Source organism: Dermochelys coriacea, chromosome 6 (genome assembly GCF_009764565.3).
Source record: "Dermochelys coriacea isolate rDerCor1 chromosome 6, rDerCor1.pri.v4, whole genome shotgun sequence".
Lineage (NCBI taxonomy): Eukaryota > Metazoa > Chordata > Testudines > Dermochelyidae > Dermochelys > Dermochelys coriacea.
The window spans coordinates 86,889,965-86,913,073 of record NC_050073.1 but is presented as its reverse complement, the minus strand read 5'-3'; the positions used below and the strand labels follow the sequence as shown (position 1 = coordinate 86,913,073).

The following is a 23,109-nucleotide window of genomic DNA, read 5'->3' as shown; positions in this document are numbered from 1 at the left end:
GTGAATGTGTGAGCTCCCTCTCCCACCACACTGTACCTTGAATTGTTCTTTTGAAGAAGGCTTTGCATGCCTCGCAGGAGGCCACGCCATAGTGGTAGCCAGACGCAATGTCCCCGCACACCAGGCACAGCCTCTTGGGGATGGCATTGAGCATGTACTCGCACTTGGTGGGCGAGTCCTCCATGATGGCGCTGGCACAGTCGTCATAGCGCTTACGGCAGGACCCACCCCCAATCCCCGCACTGTTGAACATGGGTGGCGAGTCCAGGCCATTTGGGTGGCCACCCATGGCGATGCCATAGCCACCACTAGCATCAGAGGAGCCGCTGGGACTATGATGGCTGATGGCATCAATGCCAGAAGATGGGCTGGACGGCTCAGTCTTAATGAAGGATCCACAGCTAGAGGTGAGATGCCGCTCCTCTGTGGACATTCTGCCAAGCAGCCTGTAGGAAGAGAGCACAGAAACTTATCAGTCCACAGAAATATCAGGCAGGGTGCAGTCACCACAAAGTCCATACCATTCCCACCTTTGGTCTAGTTCAACCCACTCCCTTTGACTTCCTAAAGGACATCAGTTCAATTTGTTAAGAGCTGCCTCCCTATTCTCCACTGACCTGAGCAATGGGTAAGCACCATGATATTTTTTGTAGGTCACTTTTGAGACAGTCCCAAATTTCAGTGAACAATCTGTTGAAGCGGCTATGTTGTTAGCAGTGCCAGCTGGTCATAATCTATCCAGAGCAGGAGTTCACTACCATGGAGGACTGGTGAAGATCATGAACTGAGCAGGTCTTTAGTGGTGTCAGATGAGGTGCGGGATCCCTCAATCTGGGATTCCCAGACACTGCTCCAGGTAAACAGAGTTTACTAGCAGATTCCATATTAGGACATGAACAAGAGAGGACACCTTCCGTTTGTAAATTCCCTTGCAGTAAAGTGAGTTATTATGCCCACTGTTTTCTTTTTTTCTTAAACATTTGGGAATCCTCTAGAAGAGAGGCTTCAGAAGCTGACAGATAACAGTTTGTAAAAGCCTCCCAACTGTTGAGGGTTTTTAGAAATAAACAAACAAACAAAACCTCATCTATAGTAACTATGAATATTTTCATTAGCCATACATATGTTTGATCTTTTCTTGAATCCCACTAAACTGTCAGCCTCAATGATGTCTTGTGGCAGTGAGTGCCACGGGTTAACTGTGCACTTTGTGAAAAATTATTTCCTTGTGTCAGTATTAAATTTGCTGCCTTTCAATGTCACTAAAAGACCCTTTATACTTGTGTTGTGAGAGGGTGAAGAAGAGTGCACAATCTACCTTCTCTATGTCATTCATTACTTGGTGTACCTTTGTCATTTTCCCCACTAATTCATTTCCCCACTATCTTTTCAATCTTTCTTCATACAGAAGTGTCTCCAGGCCTTTCATTGGTCTCATCAGCCATCTCTGAACCTCCTCCATTTCTGCTATATTTGTTTTTAGAGAGGGTGACCAGAACTGAATTCAATGATCCCAAACCTCAGCTGATGTAAAGCAGCATAACTACATTGAAATCAATTCTCCAGCTGAAAGTGTAGCCCAGTGTTCTAGATAAGGATGAATCTCCAATTCATATAAGGACATTATATATTTTCAGTGTTATTTTTCATCCCATTTATTATACCTTCTACCACTGTTTGGGTTTTTTTTAAACCATTGCTACATACTGAGCAGAGACTTTCATTGAGTTGTCCACAATGATGCTTAAGTCTTTTTTCTGAGTTATTACAGTTAATTTAGAACTCATTGTTGGGATTCCATCTGAGACCTTTTCTACTCAGCTTATCCAGAACACCTCGTCCAGTTCTGGGAGAACACTTCACCCAGTTCTCTGGGATCCAAAAACTCAGTTCAAGTCCCCTCAACACTTAGGCTTGTACCCTATGCCCACGTTGGCCAGAGCCAGACACAGGGGTTTAGAAACAGAGTGATACTACAATTCCAAATCATGCCACACACTACAAAGTTTACATATATTTTTCCTAACTTCTAATGTCCATATTTCTTGATCTGATTGGTTTGGCCATCACACAGATCACATAAGGAGAAATTGCTTTATGTCCTTCACCTTATTTACCTTTCAAGCTTATCAGTTCAGGGTGTTCCCACTTATCTCAAATAGCCCGAAAATGCCATCTCCAGCACACAGCCTGTCACACCCTTGTTTACAATTTAACCTTTCACTCAAATCAAGCTATGTGCAAGTTTACTCATGCCCAGCAAGATCTATGCCTACATCCATCAATGTGTATGAAAAATTGAATGATTCCTTCAAACGTACATCATCCTACATTTGTCAACGATTAATTTCATATGCCATTGTGCTACCCATTTATCCAGCTTTGTTAGGACCCTCTGGAGTTCATCACAGTCTTCTCTCGTCTTGAATAACCTAAATAACTAACTTTGTGTCATCTGCAAATTTTGCCAACTCACTGCAGTTCTAATCACTAAAGCACCATAAGCATTTATAAGGCCACACTGCCCTTTACAATAAGGCTCCTTTAGACCACTCTGGCAACGTAAAGGGGCCTTAAAATTTTTACACCAGTTTTATACTCCTGGGGGAATTCACTAAAAACAATGGGAACAATTCACTAAGCAGGCAAGCTGCTACATTCTGCTCTGCCTGAGGGGACATGCCTACTTCCCCAGAAACACCCCAAAGCCCTGCCCTTCCATGATGAGTATGCTACAATAGCAAGTGAGAGGGACAGAGTGTTTCTCTCTTTCAAACGCATGACTGCCCAGCCCTCCCGTCCTGCTGGTGATTTATGTCTCTACTGGCTGCTCCAGGCACCCAAACTGACCTGTCTGCACTGCAAGGAGGGACGCGTGACCGCTTTTGCGGCTTCCCTTTGCTTCCCCGTCAGAAGTCATTTTTCTGTGGGGAAGCAAAGAAATCTGCGGGGGCCATGAATTCTGTGCACGCACAGTCATGCAGAATTCCCCCAGGAATACAAATTGGACCCTTCAATGACTTGGGAAAAGGATACTGAAAGCTGATAAATTAAGGGTCTGGAAGAATATAAGCCAAACACAGAAAAGAAATACAACCAGGCTAGCGTACCCCATAGTCAGGCACCAAACACCCCTAATGGAAGACAGACAGCATCAAGGGCTAACAAAACAGCATCAAGGGCTAACAAAACAGTCTGGGAGAATACTCTGATACTGTGTCTGAGCTGGTAGCTACCCACATCCTGGGAAGAGCACATTCCACATGAATCATAGGAAACATACTCACTCTGCTGCAACACATAGTCTAATGGTAGCTTTCAAAAATATAAAGCAAACCCCTATTAGAAGGAATAGAGTTGTGACTGTTAGGAGAACAGTACTAGTGAGACTTCCCCCATAATAGTTCAAGAAAATCCAGATACACTCTCTCTGGCTGAGATTCAGGAACATTTAGAAGCATCTTCTACTTTATTCCCATACTGAGTCTTCGTTTATTAAAAATAGCTTTTAAGTGAGGTTTCATCTATGAATGCCCCTGTCTGGGCCAATCATAACCCAGCCCAGAGATGACTCTAGTTTGCAGCCACTTCTCAAAATCATAATCCCTGATAGTCAAACGTGTATTTAAAGGACTGACAAACCTGGAGACTGAAGGCCTCTGTTTATCCCCAGTATAGGAAGGCCACGAAGAGAGGCAGGGTGGGCTTCCCTACATGCTGACCCATCAATGTGTTGCCTTCTTGTGCTGGAAGAATGTGAGGGGAGCTCAGTCTCCTTGGCCCAGTTCAGTCCTCTGACTCAGGGCTCAGACCAACACATAGGGGCCAGATAGTGCCACCTGTGATGGTGATTTTCGAGATATTGACACCAGTCCTCTGGGATCTAGACTGAGTCCTCCCCAAGCCATTTCACGTGGGACACCAACTAGCCAATAGATGGTAATAAGTAATGACTAGTGACTACTGACTAGGCCAGATTTGCATCAGTGACCTGGAGTAAAAGGCTGCATGTCCCCCTGAGGAACAGAACTGGCAATCAGGACATCTTTCTTAATTACTGAGCCTATATTTTTATTTTCTGGTCTATGGCACAATTTGTGCATCCCATCACAGCCCTGGGTTAGCACTGTTCTGGGTCTCCCAAAAAGCTCCATGTGCTGAGCAAAGCCTGACAAATTCTGACCTTCCATAGGTTCCATGAACACTCCTAACAAAAAAATCCCCCCTTTGGACCAGGAATGTTTGTTATTTTTAAGCTGACTCAAAGTGATGGCAGCAAAATGAACAAAATGAGGCATTCTGAACAGCAGAAATAACTGCAAAATATTTCCACCTGTCCTACAAGTTCACCAAGTGAACAGCAGCTATTTGCTTGAGTCTGGTTAAGGGTCTGGGAGAATATAAGCAGTTTCTCGTTGGAGTCTGTTTTTGAAGCTTTTCTAGACCCATGGAAAAGAAGCCCTTGAGAAATTCCACCATGATTTCAACAATTTCCATCCCACCATCAACCTCAGCCTGGACCAATCCACACAAGCGGCCATTTCCTGGACACTATTGTGCTAATAAGTGATGGTCACATAAACACCACCCTATACCGGAAATCTTCTAACTGCTATACTTACCTACATGCCTCCAGCTTCCATCCAGGACACACCACATGATCCATTGTCTACAGCCAAGCTCTACGATACAACAACATTTGTTCCAATCCCTCAGACAGAGACAAACACCTACAAGATCTCTATCAAGCATTCTTACAACTACAATACCCACCTGCTGAAGTGAAGAAACAGATTGACAGAGCCAGAAGAGTATCCAGAAGTCACCTACTACAGGACAGGCCCAACAAAGAAAATAACAGAACACCACTAGCTGTCACCCTCAGACCCCAACTAAAACATCTCCAGTGCATCATCAAAGATCTACAACCTATCCTGAAAGATGATCCCTCACTTGCACAGATCTTGGGAGACAGACCAGTCCTCGCTTACAAACAGCCCCCCAACCTGAAGCAAATACTCACCAGCAACCACTCAACAAAAACACTAACCCAGGAACCTATTCTTGCAGCAAAGCCTGATGCCAACTCTGTCCACAAATCTATTCAAGTGACACCATCATAGGACCTAATCACATCAGCCACGCCATCAGGGGCTCATTCACCTGCACATCTACCAATGTGATATATGCCATCATGTGCCAGCCATGCCCCTTTGCCATGTACATTGGCCAAAATGGACAGTCTCTATGCAAAAGAATAAATGGACACAAATCTGACATCAGGAATCATAACATTCAAAAACCAGAAGGAGAACACTTCAATCTCTCTGGTCACTCAGTAACAGACTTAAAGGTGGCTATTTTGCAACAGAAAAGCTTCAAAAACAGACTCCAACAAGAAACTGCTGAACTGGAATTAATTTACAACCTAGATACCAAGAATTTGGGCTTGAATAGAGACTGGGAGTGGCTGGGTCATTACACAAATTGAATCTATTTCCCCATGTTAAATATCCTCACACCTTCTTGTCAACTGTCTGAAATGGGCCATCTTGATTATCACTACAAATTTTTTTTTTCTCCTGCTGATAATAGCTCATCTTAATTAATTAGCCTCTTAGAGTTGGTATGGCAACTTCCACCTTTTCATGTTCTCTGTATGTATATATATCTATATCTATATCTATATCTATATATCTTCTTACTATATGGTCCATTCTATGTATCTGATGAAGTGAGCTGTAGCTCACGAAAGCTTATGCTCAAATAAATTTGTTAGTCTCTAAGGTGCCACAAGTACTCCTGTTCTTGTTAGGAATATAAAAGGAGAGAGACTTGATCCAATTCTCCTCCGAGCTGGCACAGGATGCTCCGTTACTATTTCTGTGCCCATGTAACAAGCTTAGAGGTTCTAAGTGTTTTGTTCTTTTCACCTTTCCTAATCATAGGTCATTCCCTCTAATCCTGTTAGCATCTTTGTTGCCCTTCTCTGGATTCTCTCCAATTTGCCAGTCTTTCCTGTAGTGAGGTGTCCAGACCTGCGTGCAGAACTTTAATGCAATCGTGCCAGGGCTCTGTGGAGAGTCTCTTCCCTGACCATGCACTACAGCATTGGCTTTTCTAGCCGTTGGATCACATTATAGGCTGCTATCACTTGGTAACCACTAACCCAGTAGTTCTCAACCAGGGATCCAGGGCCCCCTAGGGGGCCTTGAGCAGGTTTCAGGGGGCCCGCCAAGCAGGGCCAGCATTAGACTCGCTGAGGCCCAGGGCAAATAGCTGAAGCCCTACTGTATGGGGCTGAAGCCCAGGTCCCTGAGCCCCGCCACCCGGGGCTGAAGTTGAAGCCTAAGCAATATAGTTTGTGGGGGCCCCTGTGGCATGGGGCCTCAGGTAATTACCCTGCTTGCCACCCCCTAAGACTGGCCCTGGCTTTTATATGCAGAACACCAATTATTGTGGCACAGGTGGGATGTAGAGTTTTTATAGTATGTTGGGGGGACCTCAGAAAGAAAAAGGTTGAGAACCTCTGCACTAACCCACTTTGGTCTTTCTGAACATAACAGCTTTAGCCACCTTGCTTCCATTAGCACAGGGGATTCTGCCATTTTCAGCCTCATGTTTCTAATTTCTATCCATTTTACCAAACCCCTCTAGCACAGCTTCCTCACTTGCTTGGTACTTGTTTCCAGGACCTTCCAGCTTGGGGACTGCCTGTGAATATAATAACTTGTGCCTTTCACATATTCTTCCAGGACCTTTTGAATATTTCTTCCCAAGCATGACAAAGAACTTCTCTCACTCCTCCCTTTACAGTTAGTCAGCCAGTCTGCGATCCATTTCACAGGATTTGCATCCAAACCAATTGGATCTAATTTCCCTAATAAGATCTTGCATGGCTCCATGTCAAATGCCTGAGTACAGTCAGACAATCTATCCACAGTATTGCCCTTGCCCACTAATTATCTAATTGTATCAAGAACGGCTATTGTCTGTTGAACTTGTTTCATAAACCCGTTGTTGTTTATTGCTCATGATGCTGTTAGCCTCTACACACCCAATTCTGCCTTTAGACACGCGTGCACAAATCCCTTTGACTTTGGATGGAGCTGTACAGATTTAGATGAGGGCAGAACTGGGCTCTGGAAGCTTACAGATTACATCTATTAATATTGGTTGCATTATCTTACTAGGCAGTGATGTTAGGTTAATGGGAGTTAGGAGTTCTCCCAGTTCTCTACTAGCTTTTCTCCTGCCTTTCATCCTCCCCCTCTTCCCTGAAATGGCTGGATTGCTAATGGCTCAACACACTCTTAAGAGCAATATTAGGAGCTGGAAAGGCTGCTAGATAGACAGTGCTAGAGAAGGCAAAGTATTCTCTCTATAACATTAAGGTAGTGAACACTGCCCTTTAACATATCCTTTAACAGAATTTTCGAGTTCAGAAATAATACATAAATGGCAAAAACTCAGATATGTGCAGTTAAAGCTCCCATACCGATTTTTGGCACGTTATTCATGGTGATGTCTTTAAGAAGTCACCCTTTTCCCCTATCCCCGTCCCCGCACACATAGCTGTGGAATACCAGACTTCTTCCTGCAAAAGGCCAACATTTTCTAATCTCCAGTAACACACTCTTACTTAGGACAGTGGAGGATCAGTGGACCAAAGACACAACCCTACCCCCGGCACAAACCCTATGCCAGTGTGAAATAGCTGGAACGATAGCTGGCTTCATGTTAGAGGGGAGCTCCCATCCACCAGAGGGATTTTCTGTTGGCTGCTTTTGGCCAGAATCCAGCTACTCTCCGCTATCTGAGCAGCACAAAGTGGTGGTAGCAGGACCAAAAATCTGGCCACAACTCTCTGCCTCCTGCCAACAATACCAAGAAGGCATGGGGTTGGAGGCTACAGGAAACAATTCTGCTTAACTTCTCCAGTGGCTGAGTCTTCACCACATGGACAAATGAACAGGGAGGAGGCAGTGGCATCTCATCACCCAAACCTAATACTAGACTCCAACTTCCTGTAAGGGAGCAGGACATGGTTGTTGGAAGTTCTGACCTATAGGCCAAGTCTGTCATGAGGGTCTTGTGCCCAAGTCATGTATAAACTGACCCAAAGTGGTCGGATTTCCAAGACCAAGATTTAAATCATGGTTAAAAGGGACAAACACTGAACCATTTCCCATAAGAACTTGCAGACATTTCTGGGCGTGGGAAAAGTGGTGGAAGGAACATTCTCTTGTGTGTTTCTGAAGTGGGGGTGTCAGGATTGCTATCTATTTGCAGAGGTTTCTCTGTTCTGGCAGTGCAAAGAGTCAAAAAGGGGCCTTTTCGTTGGTTCCCACTATGGGATCTGGATTCTAAACTGTGTGAAATCTTGATTATTTTAATCCCTAAATTCTGCCATAAAGTTTGTAACTTCTGCAAACAATATACCAGTAAAGCATCTAACTTCCATGTGCCTATGGCTATGCTGGTTGAATTTACCACTTTTTTAAAGCCTCAAATAGGATGGGGGGGGGTTCAGAGGGGTTACAGGCTTTTCTGGTGAACATCTGTGGGGCCCCCACTATAATTCTGTTCAACTCACATCAGATACCAACTTGTGAGAGCTGCGAAGCACATTTGCAGCAGCACAGAAGTTTTAAGCTCCACCAGCAAAGGCTGCAGCACTTTTAAGCCTCATAAACACCACCAACCAAACAGAAACTGCACTGAAGTCAGAAGCAAAGTCTCTCCAGGCATACAAATAGGCAATAAATACTTTTTCCAACCTTAATAAAAGGTAAAGAAATTCTCAGTTCAGGGTGTTGTGGCTGCTTTTTAAAGCTACTTTAACAGAGTCTAACAGATTTATAACCAAAATAATCCCAAACATTTATAAAATTTGCAAATGATGCTAGTCTGGGAGAAGTTGCAAAATATTCATGAGGACAAAGGAATAATCGAAACAGACCTAGAGAGATTTAACATGAGCAAGAAAAAACAAAATGAGAGTCAACTTAGAAAAGTGTAGTAACTATACTTGAGAAAAAGTAGTCAGAAACCCAGATGCAAGAATATAATTAATGCCAATCCACTTGGATTTATGGAAAATAGATTCTGTCACACTAACTTGATATCTTTTTTTTATGAGATTACAAGTTTGGTTGATAAAGGTCATAGTGATTACATAATAGACTTCTGTAAGGTGTTTGACTTGGTACAGCATGACATTTTGATCAAAAGACCAGAACGGTATAAAATTAACATGGTACACATGAAATGGATTAAAAGATGGCTAACAGGTTTTCAAAACATAATTATAAATGGGGAATCATATCAAGCAGATATGTTTCCAGTGGGACCACACAGGGATCACTTCTTGGCTCTATGCTATTTAACACTTTTATCAATGACCTGAAGGAGAACCTAAAATCACTTCTGATTAAGTTTGCAGACACAAAAATTGGAGTGGTAAATTATGAAGAAGAACGGTCACTGATACAGAGTGATCTGGATCACTTGGTAAACTGGGTGCAAGCAAACAATATGCATTTTAACATGGCTAAATGGGAATGTATACATTTAGGAACAAAGTATGTAGGCCCTACTTACAGGATGGGTACTCTATCCTGGGAAGCTGAGACTCTGAAAAAGTCACTCTCAGTGCAACACTGTGGACAGAAGGGCTAATACAATCCTTGAATGCATAAACAGATGAATATTGAGTAGGAGTAGAGAGGTTATTTTACCTCTGTATTTGGCACTTTTGTGGACACCAGAACTGGACACAATATTCCAGCAGCAATCACAATTCAAGAAGGATTTTGATAAATGGAAGAGGGTTCAGAGACGAGCCAAGAGAATGATAGTAAGGAGCTCAATCTCTTGTTTAACAAAGGTTTCATAGTAGCAGCCGTGTTAGTCTGTATTCGCAAAAAGAAAAGGAGTACCGGTGGCACCTTAGAGACTAACAAATTTATTAGAGAGAAATTTGTTAGTCTCTAAGGTGCCACAAGTACTCCTTTTCTTTTTTCAGGGGGAAATAGTTTTACTTTGTGTAATGACTCATCCATTCCCAGTCTCTATTCAAGCCTAAGTTAATTGTATCCAGTTTGCAAATTAATTCCAATTCAGCAGTCTCTCGTTGGAGTCTGTTTTTGAAGCTTTTTTGTTGAAGTATAGCGCTAACTATTTCACATTTGGTGACAATGTATACCTTCAAATCAGCGGCACTGCGATGGGTACCCGCATGGCCCCACAGTATGCCAACATTTTTATGAAAAAAGAAAAGGAGTACTTGTGGCACCTTAGAGACTAACAAATTTATTAGAGCATAAGCTTTCGTGAGCTACAGCTCACTTCATCGGATGCATTTGGTGGAAAAAACAGAGGAGAGATTTATATACACACTGTTTTTTCCACCAAATGCATCCGATGAAGTGAGCTGTAGCTCACGAAAGCTTATGCTCTAATAAATTTGTTAGTCTCTAAGGTGCCACAAGTACTCCTTTTCTTTTTGCGAATACAGACTAACACGGCTGCTACTCTGAAACATTTTTATGGCTGACTTAGAACAACGCTTCCTCAGCTCTCGTCCCCTAATGCCCCTACTCTACTTGCGCTACATTGATGACATCTTCATCATCTGGACCCATGGAAAAGAAGCTCTTGAGGAATTCCACCATGATTTCAACAATTTCCATCCCACCATCAACCTCAGCCTGGACCAGTCCACACAAGAGATCCACTTCCTGGACACTACGGTGCTAATAAGCGATGGTCACATAACCACCACCCTATATCGGAAACCTACTGACCGCTATTCCTACCTACATGCCTCTAGCTTTCATCCAGATCATACCACTCGATCCATTGTCTACAGCCAAGCGCTACGATATAACCGCATTTGCTCCAAACCCTCAGACAGAGACAAACACCTACAAGATCTCTATCATGCATTCCTACAACTACAATACCCACCTGCTGAAGTGAAGAAACAGATTGACAGAGCCAGAAGAGTACCCAGAAGTCACCTACTACAGGACAGGCCCAATAAAGAAAACAACAGAACGCCACTAGCCATCACCTTCAGCCCCCAACTAAAACCTCTCCAACGCATCATCAAGGATCTACAACCTATCCTGAAGGACGAGCCATCACTCTCACAGATCTTGGGAGACAGACCAGTCCTTGCTTACAGACAGCCCCCCAATCTGAAGCAAATACTCACCAGCAACCACACACCACACAACAGAACCACTAACCCAGGAACCTATCCTTGCAACAAAGCCCGTTGCCAACTCTGTCCACATATCTATTCAGGGGATACCATCATAGGGCCTAATCACATCAGCCACACTATCAGAGGCTCGTTCACCTGCGCATCTACCAATGTGATATATGCCATCATGTGCCAGCAATGCCCCTCTGCCATGTACATTGGCCAAACTGGACAGTCTCTACGTAAAAGAATGAATGGACATAAATCAGACGTCAAGAATTATAACATTCAAAAACCAGTTGGAGAACACTTCAATCTCTCTGGTCACTCGATCACAGATCTTAGAGTGGCTATACTTCAACAAAAAAGCTTCAAAAACAGACTCCAACGAGAGACTGCTGAATTGGAATTAATTTGCAAACTGGATACAATTAACTTAGGCTTGAATAGAGACTGGGAATGGATGAGTCATTACACAAAGTAAAACTATTTCCCCCTGGTATTTCTCCCTCCCACCCCACCCCCCACTGTTCCTCTGATATTCTTGTTAACTGCTGGAATTAGCCTACCTTGCTTGTCACCATGAAAGGTTTTCCTCCTTTCCCCCCCCTGCTGCTGGTGATGGCTTATCTTAAGTGATCACTCTCCTTACAGTTTTCAGAGTAGCAGCCGTGTTAGTCTGTATTCTCAAAAAGAAAAGGAGTACTTGTGGCACCTTAGAGACTAACAAATTTATTAGAGCATAAGCTTTCGTGAGCTACAGCTCACTTCATCGGATGCATTTGGTGGAAAAAACAGAGTAGAGATTTATATACACACACACAGAGAACATGAAACAATGGGTTTATCATACACACTGTAAGGAGAGTGATCACTCCTTACAGTGTGTATGATAAACCCATTGTTTCATGTTCTCTGTGTGTGTGTATATAAATCTCTCCTCTGTTTTTTCCACCAAATGCATCCGATGAAGTGAGCTGTAGCTCACGAAAGCTTATGCTCTAATAAATTTGTTAGTCTCTAAGGTGCCACCGGTACTCCTTTTCTTTTTGTTTAACAAAGAGAATGATAAGGGGTGACTTGATTATAGTCTATAAGTACCTACATGGGAAACAAATATTTAATAATGGACTTTTCAATCTAGCAGAGAAAGGTATCATATGATCCAATTGCTGGAAGCTGAAGCTAGACAAATTCAGACTGGAAATAAGTGTACATTTTTAACTATGACAGTAATTAACCACTGGAACAATTTACCAAGTGTCATGGTGGATTCTCCATCATTGGTAATTTTAAAATCAAGATTGGATGTTTTCTAAAAGATTTGCCCTGGGAATTATTTTAGGGAAGTTCTATGGCCTGTGTTATACAGGAGGTTAGACTAGATTATCGTAATGGTCCCTTCTGGCCTTGGAATCTATCAGTCTATGAACAATACTCGAGAGAGACCAAGGGGAGAGAGTTGGCAGCAGATCAGAAAAGAGTTTGCAATGTGATGTGGCTACAACAATGGCCAATGTAATTTTTGGGCTGCATATGCAAAGGGATGATGTCTTAGAGCAAGGGAGGTGAAAGGGAAGCTGCCATGTGTGTAGGCCTGTTTGACAGCTTCTCACCTCTGGATAGTTCATAATTGCCACATGCTCTCCATTCTTTCAGGTCTGTCAATAAATGACATAATGTCATCTGAAGGGCAGATACTCCTGAAGTCTTCCCGGTTCCTCTGACCACTCATTATGAGCCTTGCATGTTGCACCGGCAGAAGGCAGAGAATCATCACATGGACACCACCTCCTGACAAACTTGGTGGCCCTTTTCAGTGCAAGGTCTGAATCCCAAAAATACGAGGATCTGGTCTGGACACTTTACAATTATATAGCAGAGATCCTGCTATAGCTGGCGTAGGCTGGAAGGGCTGGTGTGGGTTAACCCATTCTACAACTAAAGAGCATCCTGTTGGAATTCATGCACTCAGCAGGGAAAACTTCAGTTTTGTAGGGCAGAAGGTAAGAGTTTCTGGGCTGTAAGTGGACAGGGTTTAGGGCAAAGTTAGAGATGGTATTATAAATTGGATCTTAACGGTGACGTTCTTGAGTTTCTAGCATGTAGGGCTTGGGGATTTTTAAACTCAAGCTCTTTGCTTAGGTTGCTTTAAAGGTCAAGAGAGTCTCAACTTTAATTTAATTTATGTGTTTTTGGCCTGGACTACAGATGCTTTTCTAAGAGCTCTTTCAGCTCTCCAGCAGCTCCTCCCTTTGGATTGTCTGGTTTTCTATTTCTCCTGAGTCTCCTGTGCCTCTTCTCTAGAGTAGTGCAAATCCCCATGGTTTCAGGTTGCAGGGGTTTGTGTTCACATGGATTTTTTTGTACACTCACTAATATCAAATTTCTGTTTTGGGCTCAAACACAAAGAACAGCTCACAGCAGAAGGTTGCTGAATTTGCCCTGATTTGGGGTAAAAATCCTCAAGTGCTAAATGGCTTCCACCAAACCCGAACTTAGTTCCAGATTGTATCAAAGCCCAGACTTTTTGAGTTTAACCTGGAGTATTTTTCTATTGCTTCTCTCTTTGCTATTGATCTGGATCTGGTTTCTTTTGTATTTTGCAAATACATTGCAACCACCTTGCCCCCTTGTCTCTGATTTGTTGTGCAGTGATCTGGTTTTTTGGTTTCAGAGTAGCAGCCATGTTAGTCTGTATTCGCAAAAAGAAAAGGAGTACTTGTGGCACCTTAGAGACTAACAAATTTATTTGAGCATAAGCTTTCGTAAATGAGCTGTAGCTCATGAAAGCTTATGCTCAAATAAATTTGTTAGTCTCTAAGGTGCCACAAGTACTCCTTTTCTTTCTGGTTTTTTGGGTGGGGTTTTTTACAGATTTTTTTTGGCCTTATATTTTCCTGTAGGGAGGAAAAGCTAATGAGTCCAGAGGTTGAAAGAGATGGATTGAAACTGTAAACAAGTGAGTTCGCCAGTAAACCCAACAGCTCCCCACCCTGAGAAGTCTATCTTGAGGCAGGTCTCCAGGGGGCAGTCTCACTGGTGGCCACAAGAGAACTGGGTTATATTAGGTCTATTGATATGGGCTGTTGGCTGAGACCCAGTTCCTGCAAATGGATCAAAGAAATCGATTCCTGGCATGGGGCCAGGGGGAGGCTTAAATCCACGCTTCCTAGCAAATTGGGGGATGGGGAAATAGATGCTCAAATTCAGAGTCTTGCACAAATAATAATCACTTGTCTAACACCCAGCAAACATTTTATTTCTCTGATCCATTGTATAACTAGATCCCAGCTACACATCAATAGCCCAGGTCTGATCATACTGACAAAAGCTGCCCCACAAGCTGTCTGGATACCTTTAAAAAAATAAGAGTCTTCTTGAAGTGAGAAGACTTTCTGGTTTTCCTGTTAGCCTTTATCCCCCTCCCCACCTCACCCCCGAGTCCTACTCCTCATTATTTCACCTTTAAGAGAACTCTCTTGTTTGTAAACTGTAAGACGAATTATACAGATGAATTAAGACAATTAATCTGAAGCTGTGACACATATTATCAGTTCACTCTCTTATTAGCAGGTCAGCTTCCGATGCTACTTTGCCCTCTGATGCATTGCAAGCATTTCTTCCAAGGTAAATTGCTTTATTATGTGGGCTAATGCTTTTAATGGAGAGCTACTGGTGAAATCCCAACAAAATGAAGACCAAGACTGACTTGCAAATCATTATTTATCCAAAAAGACCCCAGTTTCACCCCTAAAATCCTGTTTTTCAGGTCTCCAGCCTGCCTGCTTCTTACTACACTGCGCCTTCTGCAATCATTCCTGTATCTGCAAATCTAACCACACCACCTCCACAATACTGCTCATATAATGCCCAAGGCCACAACTCAGCCCCTGCTGAAATTTTCAGCCAGATCTTCATCTCCTCTTGGAGTCCCCTTCTCTACAGTCTACTTACCTATGGTATTTACAAGATACTTTTCACCTTGATATCTAAAGTGTCCTTCCCAATGTCCTTCAGACACTATGGTAATACGTATGGTAATATATAAGAACCTAACAAAATAAAATTGAACCTTTCAACTCCAGCATGCGCAGCATTCTGCATCCACACTCTCATATGTAAAAAGAAAAGGAGTACTTGTGGCACCTTAGAGACTAACAAATTTATTAGAGCATAAGCTTTCGTGAGCTACAGCTCACTTCATCGGATGCATTACTCTCATATGTGGAAAGCAAGGCAAACATGCCACACTCCAGCACCTTCCCTGAGATCCCATTCATTTTAGCATTCTGCCCTGCTCCCTTGGCTCATTTAGCACTCCTTCCCTAAGTACCATCTTCACACTGTCAGTGAGAAGGCCTCCTCCTTTGCAACTTCTTTCAATCTGGACCAGTCTTCTTGTTCCTCCCTGCATTATCACCAATTCTCTATCACATTTTAGATCTCCCTTGATAGCATCTCCCCTTAACTTTGCCTATGCTTCATGTTGAACAATAGCAGAGGGAAGTGGGGGATTATTTAACTCCCTGAAATGTTTGGATAAGGAGCTGGGAGAAAAGACACTACACAAAGTGAAGTGACACTGAATTGATGGAGAAATCAGGGACACAAAACCAGGAACAAAGGTGAAAAGAGACTAAAGAATTACCTTCTAACTATGTATTTGCTGAAAAGTGGACTCTGGATTTATTTAGACATAGGCAGGCTGGAAACCCCAGCACTCCTGTTCTTCAACTTCACTGTGTTTGGGGATTCTCTGACTTTGATTTGTTGCTCAATTTCTTTTTCTGTCCTTTCTTAGATTCCCTCCATTACACCCTCCCTCCCCCCCCAAAATCCAGAGCAGGAGAAAGACATCACCTTTCTATCTTCCCTCCCCACCTACCCGAGGAATTGAACCAGTCAGGGGCAGTCTGTTGGGCCTAGACTCCACCCGGAGCTCTTGGAGAAATCTATAATTAAGCCTCTCATCATTATAAAGATTAGTCAAAACCAGCCTGAGCTGGACAACTGATTGAAATCTTATTCCACACATATTATGGCACGGAAAATAACGAGGGGCAATTAGTGCTTTTCAATCAGGCCTTTTTCTCTCCGAATTCCCTGGAAGCAGTCATCAGACTGAGAGGGCACAAAAGTAGGGTGAGGGTGTGAACATGGGCATAGGAGCTGGCATAGTCTGGCTTCCACAGAACCCTGGGCTATTGCCAGAATGGTATAGGGAATTAGGAACGGAACAGCAGGGCTGCTATAGACGTATCACGTGGCAGAGTTGGGGCTGGGGGGGGCATGAATGCTGCAAATCAGGATTGAAGTACAGCTGTAGGGCTGTGGAGTGAGTCCAGGTCTAGAAAAGAAGTGGAGGGTAGGGGGTGGCACTACAGATAAGGACTGAGATGCATTGGCAGAGATGTGTGAAGTACACTTGCATGGCTACATATACCTAATCCGTGTCTGGCTTTCGCCCTTTCTCTCAGCCTCTCAATCTCACTGAATATTGAATACTGAATACTGAAAGCTATACTGAAAGCTAGAGAGGGGTTCGCTTAATGTGGAATATTCGTAACCTAATCCCTTTGCTGGTGTTCCTAAAACACCCAATGTACCTATGGTACCAGAGGCCACTGTTAATGTACAGCACTGTTTTCAGCCACAAATTTAAGATATCCCAAGGTTTCCAGTGCAATTTTGTTCACCTTCAAAGACCCATCTTAGGTAGCTATTTAACAGTTCCCTTAAGACACATGTCTTTGTGATAACAAGTAGCCATTTACACTGGACCCAAATTCCAGTCTGGGTTTTAGAGTAGCAGCCGTGTTAGTCTGTATTCGCAAAAAGAAAAGGAATACTTGTGGCACCTTAGAGACTAACAAATTTATTTGAGCATAAGCTTTCATGAGCTACAGCTCACTTCATCGGATGCATTCAGTGGAAAATACTGTGGGGAGATTTTGTAGACTCCCTCCTCAGGCCCTAGGTTACCAGCACTCCCAGCTATCTTCAAGACACCATTGACTTCCTGAGGAAACTACAATCTATCTGTGATCTTCCTGAAAACACCATCCTGGCCACTATGGATGTAGAAGCCCTCTACACCAACATTCCACACAAAGATGGACTACAAGCTGTCAGGAACAGTATCCCCGATAATGCCACGGCAAACCTGGTGGCTGAACTTTGTGACTTTGTCTTCACCCATACCTGTTTCATATTTGGGGGCAATGTATACCTTCAAATCAGAGGCACTGCTATGGGTACCCGCATGGCCCCACAGTATGCCAACATTTTTATGGCTGACTTAGAACAATGCTTCCTCAGCTCTCGTCTCCTAATGCCCCTACTCTACTTGCGCTACATTGATGACATCATCATCATCTGGACCCATGGAAAAGAAGCCCTTGAGGAATTCCACCATGATTTCAACAATTTCCATCCCACCATCAACCTCAGCCTGGACCAGTCCACACAAGAGATCCACTTCCTGGACCCTATGGTGCTAATAAGCGATGGTCTCATAAACACCACCCTATACCGGAAACCTACTGACCGCTATTCCTACCTACATGCTTCCAGCTTTCATCCAGACCACACCACACAATCCATTGTCTACAGCCACATTTGCTCCAACCCCTCAGACAGAGACAGACACCTACAAGATCTCTATCAAGCATTCTTACAACTACAATACCCACCTGCTGAAGTGAAGAAACAGATTGACAGAGCCAGAGGAGTACCCTGAAGTCACTTACTATAGGACAGGCCCAACAAAGAAAATAACAGAACGCCACTAGCCATCATCTTCAGCCCCCAACTAAAACCTCTCCAACACATCATCAAGGATCTACAACCTATCCTGAAGAACGACCCATCACTCTCACAGAGCTTGGGAGACAGGCCAGTCCTTGTTTACAGACAGCCCCCCAACCTGAAGCAAATACTCACCAGCAACCACACACCACACAACAGAACCACTAACCCGGAAACCTATCCTTGCAACAAAGCCCGTTGCCAACTCTGTCCACATATCTATTCAGGGGACACCATCATACGGCCTAATCACATCAGCCACACTATCAGAGGCTCCTTCACCTGCACATCTACCAATGTGATATATGCCATCATGTGCTAGCAATGCCCCTCTGCCATGTACATTGGTCAAACTGGACAGTCTCTACTTAAAAGAATGAATGGACACAAATCAGACGTCAAGAATTATAACATTCAAAAACCAGTCAGAGAACACTTCAATCTCTCTGGTCACTCGATTACAGACCTAAAAGTTGCAATTCTTCAACAAAAAAACTTCAAAAACAAGAGACTGCTGAATTGGAATTAATTTGCAAACTGGTTATAATTAACTTAGGCTTGAATAGAGACTGGGAGTGGATGGGTCATTACACAAAGCAAAACAATTTCCCCATGTTTATTCCCCCACCCCACCCCCACTATTCCTCAGACGTTCTTGTCAACTGCTAGAAATGGCACACCTTGATTATCACTACAAAAGGTCCCCCCCCCCGCTCTCCTGCTGGTAATAGCTCTCCTTAAGTGATCACTCTCATTACACTGTGTATGGTAACACCCATTGTTTCATGTTCTCTATGTATATAAATCTCCCCACTGTATTTTCCACTGAATGCATTTGATGAAGTGAGCTGTAGCTCACAAAAGCTTATGCTCAAATAAATTTCTTAGTCTCTAAGGTGCCACAAGTACTCCTTTTAAGTCTGGGTTTTGAAATTTTAAATTTCATTTTAAATCCACCTCATCCATCCACCTTCCAAACCGTCTGTCTATTCACTCCTCCCTCATACTGACAAAGAAGCTTCCATCGCACTCAAGCCCAGCCCGAATTCATCCACACCATGCGATGCACTCTTGCCTGACTGATCGAAGAGATGAAAAGGAGCCATAGGTCATGATAACTGTTGTTCTATTCGATAATTCCATAATCTGGAATTTTATGGCGCATGCATTCATTCTGTCCTCTGTACACTCATAAATACTGCAAGTGCTTCCAACTGTTCGACAGAGGAATCAGAGAGATGTCACTAGAACTGCGATATGGGACAGTCACCTTGTTACAGAGTGTGAAGTGGCCAATAACAATGAAAAACACAGTCTCTAGGGAAATAGTCAGAAAGAATGTAATAAACTTTCAATATTCCAGGCCCCTAAAATATCAATTATCCTAGGACTAAAAGAACAGAGATTCAAAAAGAGTAGAAATATCTTCTGACTACAAAACAGACATACCTTTAATTCCAGCTGCCCAATATAGATGATTAGAAAGCATCACAAAGACAACTGCAGGAGCATTTTACCTTTTTCATTTTTTATGCAATATAATCTGGTACTGAGAATGCCTAGTTATTGACAAAGTTCAAAACAAGTAATAATCTACTGAGGGTACTGAAAGTTCACCCTCGCAATGAGCAGGTCCTTTTATTATAGTGATAATTTATTACATGTATAGAGAACCTTTCCTCTCAGAGGATTCTGCAGAGCTTTACAAATTATACTTGTGTTATATCTAATCTATGTAACTATAGCATGGTTCAAAAAAGAACTAGATAAATTCCTGGAGGATAGGTCCATCAATGGCTATTAGCCAGGATAGGCAGGGATGGCATTCCTAGCCTCTGTTTGCCAGAAGCTGGGAATGGGCGACGGGGATAAATCACTTGATGATTATCTGTTCTATTCATTCCCTCTGGGGCACCTGGCACTGGCCACTGTCGGAAGACAGGATACTGGGCTAGATGGACCTTTGGTCTGACCCAGTATGGCCGTTCTTATGTTCTTAATGGTTTTACATCTATACATGTCTGTATCCATATCTATACAGAATATGGAGTCCAAGAATGGAATGGATCTGCAAATCATGACTGAGGCTCATCAGCGCCCCCAGAACTGAAACAGAAAAGGGTTCTGAAGTCAGATCTCAAGTGCTTTGGGACAGCTGTGTGAAGGAAAAATGCACAGCAAATGCCCATATCATGCCTTAATTTTTAGCCAGTTCTAGGTGCCTTTCACTTCTCTGAGCACCAACACACACAAAAAAACCCAAACCAAACATGAAATTTCTCCCTGTGCCTTCCCAAAGCACATGACATCACTGGATGGAAAATAAAAATAATCAAATACAAAAATATCAAAGCAATGATTTCAATTGAGAAGCTGGAATCCTCTCTCCCATCACTGGAATTTGTCACTCTGCCTTGTGTTATTCCTCAGGTACACAAGGGAAACGCATCAAACTCACAACTACTTCAATGTCAGTTTCACTTCTTGCTCTCCTTTTTCAATATTTCTACTAACAGACAAACAGAAGCCAGAGAGACAGAATAACACAGATGGGAAACCCAGGAAGGAGGAGATTTGCATCTGCTTATATGGCAGAGACAGACTTCCACTGTGTATCTGCCTAAGGTGAGCATTGTGGGTGAGATGGTCTTCATTGAGTATATATGGGAGAAGGTGGTTTTCAGCTGGGACTTCAGGCCAGGAGGCGCGTAGAAAGACAATGGATATTTGGGCAGATTTTCCTAACATTTGGCAGCTCCGTTCAGCAAATAAAAACTGACCTGACTTTGGATCAGCCACATAAATGAAAGAGAATGAAACAGATAGAAATTAATTTGTAACAAATCAGTTTCTATACTTATGCGAGTATATCTAAATATAATGTATTGAAGTGGTATAAATATTAAATCAATTAGGAATTTGTAATGAATCCATCACCATAGTATCCAGGCCACATTATACAGATGTGCTGAGGGAGAGGTGTATGTGATGTTACATGTGTGTGCGCATATGTGTATATGTATATGTGGTAAATATATACCATGCATGTATAATATAGATTTATGCTACACACACACCGCTCTGCCTCTCTACATGTGTCTAAATACCATGGTGATGGGTCCCTTGCATTGCCCAACTATGATTTAATATTTATATAGCAGCATAATTGTACACAGAGCTTTACAACAGACAAAAACATAGTAAGTAAAGAAGAAAATCATTGCCTACCAGCGCCACAATATCTGTGAGCAGCACCCTGCATCACAGCCCTGTGTCTACCGGGACATGAAAGGGAGAATGTCTCACATGATTTTCCATATATCTGCACTACACTGAATCTGATATTTTAGAGATGTTAATTCTCTTTCCTGAGGGACAGAAAAGAGGGTGCAGCTCTTAGTGGCTGCTGGTAGGAAAGGGGCTGCCCTCTGCAGGGAAGGGTGAAGAGGAGCCATAGGAGAGCATGTTTCAGAGACAGCCTAGCCCACCCTGACGGCAAGTCCTCCCTACTGCGTGCATTCCATTTGCCCTTGGAATGCTATCACTTATTATCACGCTGACTTCTCCAGATGGGGCATTTTGGCTATTGATCTGATAAATAAACAGCCTGCTCGTTCGATCAAAATGTTATTTTGCATTTCAATTACTGTTCACTAATGCAACCTTCATCCCGCCAAGAGCGCTGCTGGCAATGACACTCGACCTGGCACAGGCGCTGCGAGCAAACTCGGCAGCGCCTGCTGCAAGCACCTAACGGGATTACCACCCTCCATTAGGTGCGTAGAAAGAAAGAGTGATGGATAGACAGTCTTGAGATGAAGGGGAACAGATGTGCAGAAAGGGAAGTGTGTGGGGGCTGGAGACGGGGCAGGAATAAGCAGGAGCATGAACACATTGACATCAGGAGTTTGCCAGGCATTTGCCAACTGGAGTTCTCCAGGGGGTAAGTCGGCTCTAGCCTGCAAATGGCTGGTTCTGATGGTCCATCTTCCAGATGGGACTGAGCTCACTAGGTTGGAGACATGTGAGAATTCATAAATATGAGAATTGGAAATCAATCTGTGATTACGGGCCAGCAGTGTGAATTGAAAACCAATCAGTGGTGGATGGGGTGGCTTCCAAGATATTATTTTTCTCCTGGCTATTTTGGGGTTTAGCAACACATAGGATGCACACAAGGCATTGCACTCAAGTTTGGGGAAAGAATCCTCTTAACTCCTGACTACAGCCTTGAAGAGATGAGGAAACATGGCGAGTTCTGGAGGTGGTGTAGTAACAACATGACACACAAAAGTGCTGGTAAGAGACTGTTCTATAGTTCCTGGCCTAAATCACATGACATGGGTCAAGATTCCAAAAGTTTCATACCCCTGTCAAGTGGCAGGTGTCAGTATCCAGCCTCTCAAGTACCTTCTTTTACACTGTCCCTTCTTTAAAAAAAAAAATTAAATGCAAAGAAAACATAAAACCAACTAAAAATACCAATCCCAAACTAACACAGACTATTTGTAAAAACACACAAAGGGAGGTGCACACATGTAGGTCAGACCTAAACTACCGCATAGAAGCCCGCTTTTGTCAACAACAACCTTCTCTGGAAGGCAATGACTTTCTGATCGCATGGCTACCTCTTGTTTTCAAAAAACTTAGCTCCTTCTGCAGATAAAGCTGATAAAGGTGGATCTGCCACAGAAAGCTTCTGTCCAGTGCCATGTCATCCCACTGATGTTGAAAGAGCCTTTCTTCTGGGAGCAACTAGATAATATATCCTCCAATGCCACACGGATGTATTCTCAAATGGAGGGACAGAAGATCACTTTGTTAGTGCACAGAAGCAGCTCTCACTGTGGAGTTAAGTAACAAACACGCTCACTGCCATAGGAGCTTTCCTATGCCACAAGAACATCCCCGACATGTCCCAACTGACTGACAGACTGGTACTTTTCACACCACCAGGACTGCCCCCTAGGTGTGCATGCTCTCTCTCTCTCTCTCACTCACACACACACAGACACGTGCATTATAAAACATGTAACCTCATCTCTTCAGTCAGGATTCTACATTTGGCTATGGAGAGTCAAAATCAC

General features: G+C 43.1%; 1 protein-coding gene across 1 annotated transcript in view; it reads right to left on the bottom strand.

Annotated features, from left to right (window-relative positions):
- The window catches only part of ESRRB (estrogen related receptor beta), a 237,324-nt gene that overhangs the window by 59,661 nt on the left and 154,554 nt on the right, over window positions 1-23,109 (bottom strand). The window contains exon 5 of the mRNA XM_043516231.1: window positions 37-446. Coding sequence (XP_043372166.1) covers window positions 37-446 — 410 coding nt within the window. The remainder of the gene's footprint in view (window positions 1-36; window positions 447-23,109) is intronic.